The sequence below is a fragment of the Podarcis vaucheri genome (genome assembly GCF_965113315.1).
Source record: "Podarcis vaucheri genome assembly, chromosome: 7".
Classification (NCBI taxonomy): domain Eukaryota; kingdom Metazoa; phylum Chordata; class Lepidosauria; order Squamata; family Lacertidae; genus Podarcis; species Podarcis vaucheri.
In genome coordinates, this window is record NC_138765.1 from 12407238 (window position 1) to 12415632 (window position 8395).

An 8395-nucleotide genomic window follows, 5' to 3' on the forward strand; every position below is an offset into this window, starting at 1 on the left:
AAGAGTTAGTAATGGCACTAGAAGAGCTAATGTGGCTTGAGACCCCAGTGCTGTGGAAGGGAGCATAGTTAATTGGTTAACCCTTCTCTCCATGCTATTTCCCTCTGAGAACTGCCTGCTTCCCTGATGATGCTACTGTATTTAACTTCAAGGCAAACCCATACATATAATACCCATATGTGTTGCTCCACAAGGCAAGTACTAGCTGTAGGGATGCAATTTGGTTTAGGAGAAATGACATGGGGCAGTATCAAAAACATTTACCCTTCCTGATCCTGAAGACAGCCACTCCATCCTAAACAGCTTTACCTTGGAAGTCTTACTGACTTTATTAGGCCTTCTAAGTTAGTGAACTGAGGATCACAGGCTCTTTGCGTCTGTTATGTGTAGTAAGGGCTGATTCATATCATTCTATTAAGGTGACTGAGAGAGATGCAATAGATATCAGATCCTGCATATTGATGTTCCATGCCATAAAGATAACACTTATATAGGCCATTCATGCATAAAATGGACAGGGTGGAAAGCCTTCATGCTAACACTGCTTAAGTGTAGAGAGAACTACTAAAAGGCCCTTACAGCAACTGCAATATAGAGTATTATCTGAACAGTCTGTGCCACCAACTTTGTTGCCTGCCCATGGTTGTGAATTGCTCTGGTTTTGTAAGGATAATACAGACACTTTTAAGAATAATTTAAAAGACATACTCTGTTTCACCAAAGATGGTACCAGACAAAAAACAAATTGTTCCCAGGCACAGATGGTGCATTAAGGTTTAGGCTACAAGGCATACGGGTTGTAGGAAAGAGCACTGGCTGAAGTACAGTTGTACCTCGGGATGCGAACGGGATCCGTTCTGGAGCCCCGTTCGCATCCAGAAGCAAACGTAACTAGCGATAGCTCGTCTGCGCACACGTGCGCCACTTTTTGCCGCTGCTGCGCATGCATGTGACGTCATTTTGAGCATCTGCACATGCGCGAGCGACGAAACCCGGAAGTAACACACTCTGTTACTTCCGGGTTGCCGCGGAGCGCAACTCGAACGCGCTCAACATGAAGCATATTCAACCCGAGATATGACTGTATATAAAACTATCCATCATGAAGATAGTCGATGCATGTTTCCTTGTGCAAAGGTGTCCAGCTGGCCACTTGTAGTGTGAAAATGTGTACTGTATTGCATCTGATCAGACAAGCATCAAGACAGGCCTGACTTTCCTGTACTGCTCGGTATTACAAAAGCACTGATCCAAACTAACCCTGTTATCATGAGGTTAGGGTTAGAAATGAGTTGTTCTCCTAAGTGAATAATAGAATATATCACTTTGATGTTGTTTTGAATATAAAGCAAGTAGGACATTTTCAAAATAAATGAAACTTGTTTCAAAACCATCTCATTTCATAATAGTGAAACATTTATTTTATTAACATCCCAGATGACAAAACATGAAAAAATAAGGAAATTTAGTCTGTCATTAAATCAAAATAGGATTACAAACCGTCTCCCATGCTAGGGCTTGGATCAAGAGTATTAATGGGGTCAACTACCCATTTCCCTGGGCACTGCTTCGACTCACCCACCTTTGGCAATCTTCTATAATGCACAACCAGAGCTTTGTATGTCATGGTAAGAAGAGAGGGTCAGCCTATTACTTTAGGGAAACAACCAAACACTGTGAAATGTCTGGTTATTTTTTTCATTGGCTCCATGAAAACCTAAAACTCATTGGTTCTTCTAAGAGAGCGTATCACGTTGGTTAACCCTATTACTTGTAGCCACAAGGCAGGCCCAAGTCTCATGAGCTCTTTCCAGCTCTCCTTTGGTCTTTGAAGAAAGCAAGGGAGGTTCATAGTGCAATCTATCAAAAATAAAAAATAAAAAAAATCCTACAATATGAACAATATTACAACTTTTTCCTATACAAGAGTGGGAAAGCATACAAGTAGCAGATCAAAGATGAAGACAAATATAATATTGAAACAAAAGTTGCATAGGTTTTTCACCCATGATATGATTTCAGCCTTTTCCTGGCTTCTACCAAAGCAAATGTTGGATAAGCTCTCAGTTTTTTTCTCCTATCTTGTGATTGAGGCAGTCTATGTACTATTTCTTTCTTCTTCATGTGTGTCTTGAAGCATTGTCCAATCAGCACCATATACAGCTGGATTTTGCTGCAAACCTATAGCCCAATTTCCTTCAGCATTCAACAATGGGGAAAAATATACTTTTGAACCTTTTTTGAGTCCTTTTCTATCACGGTTTCTCTGGCTTCTCCAGCTGCAGATCAATCACTTTCACGTTCCCTATGTCCTGGTAGGTGGCCTGCAGCCCCCGTGAAATGTCCTCATACATGGAACAGTCATCCAGATTCAGTCCCTAGAAAGGGAAAACCAAAAAAGGTAAATCTCTGAAAGATAAGTCTATAAGTATAAATACTGATATAAAATGACAAAAAGGGGTTCACTATTATTCTGAAGATGCATTGAGTCTTAGGGTGATAGCCAAGCTTAGTCTTATCCCTGTTCAGGGAAGTTTTTAATGTATGATATTTTAGTGTTTTTTGGTTTCTATGGAAGCCGCCCAGAGTGGGGAAACCCAGCCAGATGGGCGGGGTACAAATAATAAATTATTATTATTATTATTATTATTATTATTATTATTATTATTCAGAGCAGACCCATTAAAAACAATGGACATTACAAACTTCGGTGCATTCATTTCAAAGGGTCTGCTCTGTGGGATGTAACATCACTGTAGCAGTCAAATACAACATTTCCAGTTTGTCCAGAGTGGGCTCCAGCCAGGAGGACTTCCTGTCACTAGGGATAACTTGATACAACCCTTTGGCTGCAACCCTAAACAAGTTTATTAGGAAGTAAATCCCACTAAGTAGGATATTGAGATTGAACTGAAGGGGGAGACACTGCTCTTCTTTTTCCACAGACCTCACCACAGGAAATGAAGATTGGGTCTGGGTTTTTTAGGATAATGGCAAAACATACTTTCACAGTAACACAATGAACTCATCTTGAGCAGCAGGAAAATGTACATAAGCATATAAAATACATAAAAATAACAAATAGTAAAGCTTTTGACCACTTTCCTTCCTACTGGAATTATAGCATTCTCATTTTTTAATTCACTGATCTCTGGCAGGGATCCTCACTCCTAAATGTGTAGGCAGTGCCTATACTTTGGAACTCCCTGCCTATTGAGATCAAGCGCATGACTTCCCTGTACTCTTTTCAGCATCTGCTAAAAACATTCCTGTTTAGACAAGTCTGCCCAGAAGCTTAGAACTTTGAGGTGATTTAAATCTGTTTTAGCATTTTAACTTTTGTATGCTTTAAAGCAGGCTTCCTCAAACTCAGCCCTCCAGATGTTTTTCAGGCTAAAATTCCCATCATCCCTGACCACTGGCCCTGATAGCTAGGGATCATGGGAGTTGTAGGCCAAAAAACATCTGGAGGGCTGAGTTTGAGGAAGCCTGCTTTAAAGCCAGGTTGTATTTTTTCCCCTTGATTTCACTGTTTTATCTCTTTGTAAACCGCTCTGAGGTTTTGTTTTGTTTTTACAATCAAGCGGTGTATAAATTTTGTGAAATAAAAAATATATATACAATAGTACCTCTGGTTGCGAATGGGATCCGTTCCAGAGGCCCGTTCACAACATGAGCAGAACGCAACCCGCATCTGCGTGGGTCGCGATTCACGCTTTTGCGCATGCACGTGACGTCGTTTTGCGCGTCTGTGCATGTGGTGAAACCTGGAAGTAACCCTTTCTGGTACTTCCGGGTCGCTGCGGGACGCAACCTGAAAACGTGCAACCTGAAGCAAATGTAACATGAGGTATGACTGTATTATGCATGAATATGTTTCTTTGCCCGGTGTTAGATTATGTTGCTGCAGAATACTGGCTGGGCTTCCTATTTCCAGTATCATATGAATACACCATGGTGTCCGTCTCCTTCAGCTTTGGAATTTTCCCACATTCTGCTGCACAGAAGCATGGGCGTAGCCAGGATTTTTCTTAACATTTTTATTGGGGGGGGGGCAGCTGCCAATCCCTTCCCCATGCCCAGTCTCCTGGAATTACCTCATATATGTTCTCCTCTTCATAAGCCTTCTTCTTGGCTTGTAAAAGGCGCTCATTTTCCCATCTCTTCTGCAAAAAAAGAGAAGCAAAACACTATGGAAACAAGTGTGGTACATCAGGGAAGGCATCACTGAGCCCTGCCAAAGCCTGCAGCCCAGAAGAGAGCCCAATGCCATTCTCTGGAGCTGCTCCTCAGTGATGCTGTCTGTTCATCTGCCCTCTAAGTGTGCAGACATAAGAATGAGATAATGGAGACATAGTCTCCATGTGCTTTTCCTCCAAGTGGCTGGGCTTCCTGGGCTCCACCAAATTGGAGATGGATCTTTGCTTAGCTGCATCAGTTTTCGGTGCATTTTACAGGCTTTTAGGCCACAAACTCAGCCCCCCCCCTACACCACACATCTAAAGCACTCTTCTGTCACTTTAACAGCCATGGCTTCTCCCAAAGACTCCTGGGAACTGTAGTTAAGGGTGCCAAGAGTTGTTAGGAAACCCCTCACAGAGCTGCAATTCCCAGCACTCTTAACAAACTACAGTTCCCAGGATTCTTTGAGGAAAGCCATGACTGTTAAAATGGTACAATAATGGCTTAATTTTTTTTAAGTATGTTGTGGATATAACCCTAAACCAGTTTAACTGTCCTTCCCCCATTCACAGTTGGGATTCTCTGAGGAAGTGAGAGGTGAGTTATAGCGAATTGTTGATTACCACTTCTTGCTAAATGACAATTACCAGTATTGAGAGGCTCATAATCTTGGTGGCCATTTACTGCTTAGATTTCATAGGTTCTCAGTACGTTGGTCACAGTTAATGGTAACTAGCGAGCTGATCACAGAAGAGCATAACAATTAAATCAATTTTAGTTTAAGGGCCATTTCATACAAACAAAAACTGGTCCTCAGCTGATCAGCACATGATAAAACTGAACACATGTTATGACATTCTGTCTGGCCATATGGAAAAGTAGTTGCATGAACTTTCTGTCATGCATGATTGGGGTGCATAGGTGAAACCCTACATCCTGGGTAGCTGTGTGTGACAGAGAAATAAAGAGGCCATTTCACCAAATTCCTAGTTGTACTTCACACAGCATTTGTAGATGGACAATTCTAGCTTATGTGAACTAGTCTTCAGTTAGCTGTGTAGATAAAACAACAAGTTTCAGATAAGTACCAGGGGCCAGGACATAGTCTAAAGGTGCATGATATCATGGAAATGACGGAGAACAAAGGGGAAGAGGAGAGACCAGTAGAGGAAGGGGGACAGGAAGTGGCAATGGAGGAAAGGAGGGAAACTCAGGAAGAGGGAAGGCTCTCTGATGTTGGAGCAGAGCCTCAACACCGCACAGGAAGCTCTGGCACGGAGGGTGAGGCAGTGCCGGTTCCATCTGCTCAGGAAAGGAGAGTGTTAAAGAGGAGGGGGCAGAGACATCAAATGAGAATGCCCCTCTGTGTGCTTCCTTAAGTTCCATGACAGTGGAGAAGTGAGATATTAATGTGATAAACACATCACAAACATCTTTTACTAAAGGAACACAGCAAACATCATTTTGTATTTCAGAGCCATCCAATTATTGTTCTCAGACAATACCCTTGGTCCTTTGCTATAACTGACCCATGTGATTCCAGTGAAGTGCCATTTGGGGGAAAACTCTTGTATTAGGCAATTATCTAGATGTTGTGCCTGTTGCTGGTGTACATGCTGATAAAAGGACAGTTTGCCCCTTTGGGGTAACAATCTACTCTTTAAAAATAGAAGAAAAAAAGCAGAACAAGATCTGGTGACTGGAAACTGTAGGCTGACAGATTCATTATGCACCATGCTCTCCCTGTCTGTCACCATGCGTACAAAGAATAGTCAGAGGGAAATAACAGCTCACCCTGAAGAGCAAAAAAAGACCAGGACCAATGGCACAGATGAGTAGCAGGAAACCCTCAGCTGTGATGATCTTATTTTTGACGCCTTCTGTCATGTTCAGGAAAGAGGCTGGTCGAGGCCCTAGAAGACAGCAAGCAGGAGAGTGTTTGATCCAGAAACCCCACAGCATCCCTAACTATTTTATCACTCTCTTGCAATCCCAGGTAAAACTACAAGTATGCAAAGAAAAATATGCACCCCAGGTATTATTGCATTAAGTGTCTTTGTTTGTATTGATTTACACTGCCTGCCCTGCCATGGGTGGCGCTGTGGGTTAAACCACAGAGCCTAGGGCTTGCCAATCAGAAGGTCGGCGGTTCGAATCCCCACGACGGGGTGAGTTCCCATTGCTTGGTCCCTGCTCCTGCCAACCTAGCAGTTCGAAAGCACGAAGTGCAAGTAGATAAATAGGTACCATTCCGGTGGGAAGGTAAATGGTGTTTCTGTGCGCTGCTCTGGTTCACCAGTAGTGGCTTCGTCATGCTGGCCACATGACCCAGAAGCTGTATGCCGGCTCCCTTGGCCAATAAAGCAAGATGAGTGCCACAACCCCTGAGTTGTCTGCGACTGGACCTAATGGTCAGGGGTCCCTTACCTTTACCTTACTCTGCCTGCCCTGCCACCTCTGCCACTGGCACTGATTTTGGGTAACTACTCACTATGAAATTGGCACCAATGCCAGCGCTGCTTCTCCACAATGGTTCTGTTTGTACATTGCAGTGCCAAACCTACTCTCTGGATTTCTCCTTAAGATAAAATTTTTGGTGGGGGCTTCTGTGCCCCTTCACACATTCTGCAGAAAACCTTTCCCCATTTTGAAGCTTCAGGTTAAATGGTGTGTTGTGCGGGCTGACAATACGTCATTTCACAGGCCAGTGGTAATTTCAGAAAGGAAATGAAAGTTCTTATTGACAAAACAAGGTTGTGGAGCATATTTACAAAAACTCTGATCAAGATACTGTCTGGCAGAAGTATGAATTCTGCTCTGAGTTATAACTCACTGGGTGTTTGGGAGCAACGCTAGTTGTAACACCTAGTTTACTTCTCAGTGAAACCCACCTAACAAAGTTGTTGTAATGATAAAATGTGGTTTAGGCTCCTTGGAAGAAGCCAGGGAGATAAACAATATCAATAGTCTCATAACCCAGAACTCACCTGTATCAGTCCCTATTCCCTCGGAGCTTCTCCCTGGCACTACTCTAGCTACACTCCCATCTCTCTGGAAGAACCATTAACTTTAAGAATGCAATGCAGGAATCCTGTATAGATATTACCAGCCTGGCTCAGGTCCCTAGAAAATTCCAGGTCCAAAAATCGAAGCTGCTTCACTATAACCCATGAGTACAGCTACTCAGAGCACACCCACTGAAATTAATGGGGGTGACTAACTTAGGTCCATTAATTTCGGTGGAGCTACAATGGCACCCAGTGGCCTTTTGAGATAATGCTAAAGGTTTCCATCTCACGCTTCTGGAAATATGTGCCTTTAAGAGTTGTCTGATGGAGAGGAATTTCAGCTGGTCCAGATGGTCACTTCGTGATGCCGCAAGCTTGAGCAGCCTTGCACCTGCTGAAGCTTTTCCTTCTACCTAACTATTAAAGACAGAAGAGCCATGGCTTTTTATTGGCCTCCTATCGAAGAGTGCTTCAGTCTTTACAACTCCTTGCTCCTGTTCTGAAAAAAGGCGGGGAAAGCAAAGCACATGGGTCGTAGTTTCAATCTAGGCTTGTCATACGTCAGGAAAATTCCTGACATGTCCTGGTTTCCAGGTGTAAAAATTGCGTCGGATGGACGGCAACGCAATGGAAAAAGCAGCACAACCTTTCCCCCCCCCCCCAAACACTTCCGATTTTGGGAGGAATGAAATGTTTTAAGGAATGGAAAAAGGAGCTAGCCAGATTTGTCTGGACTGGCAATAAGCTGAGAATCAAACACCAGGTATTAATAGATAAAAGAGAAAGAGGTGGATTTGGATTACCGGATTTAGAATTATACCATGCCGCAGCTGGCTAGTTTGGTTAAAGAAATGGATTACACTAAAAGATACAAATGTATTAGATCTTGAGGGGCACGACAACTGGTTTGGGTGGCATGCCTATCTGATATATGAAAAGGTGAAAGTACACAAAGTTTCTTGGGCCATGAAGTAAGAAGAGCACTCTATAAAATGTGGAGTAAATACAGAGGAATTTTGGAACCCAAGATACCTTTGTGGATGTCACCAGTAGAAGTGATAGCAGTCAAAAGGAAAAACATGAAGGGAGACTGGCCCAATTACAGGATATTATTAGAACCAGACAAAGAAATGCCAATCCTAAAAAAAATATGAGGATATTATACATCACCTGTCTGGTTGGCTACAGTATTTCCAACTAAACCA

General features: G+C 42.8%; 1 protein-coding gene across 2 annotated transcripts in view; it reads right to left on the bottom strand.

Annotated features, from left to right (window-relative positions):
• Positions 1-2244: 2244 nt before the first annotated feature.
• Positions 2245-8395, bottom strand: part of LOC309537736 (B-cell antigen receptor complex-associated protein alpha chain-like) — a 60207-nt gene continuing 54056 nt past the window's right edge. The window contains exons 3-5 of one of the 2 annotated variants that reach the window (XM_082232723.1): positions 5977-6095; positions 4098-4163; positions 2245-2378 (exon numbers count right to left, since the gene is read on the bottom strand). In XM_082232723.1, coding sequence (XP_082088849.1) covers positions 2256-2378; positions 4098-4163; positions 5977-6095 — 308 coding nt within the window. In that variant the 3' untranslated portion in view covers positions 2245-2255. Of the gene's footprint in view, positions 2379-4097; positions 4167-5976; positions 6096-8395 lie in introns of both variants that reach the window. The other variant, XM_082232722.1, reaches the window with a different exon arrangement.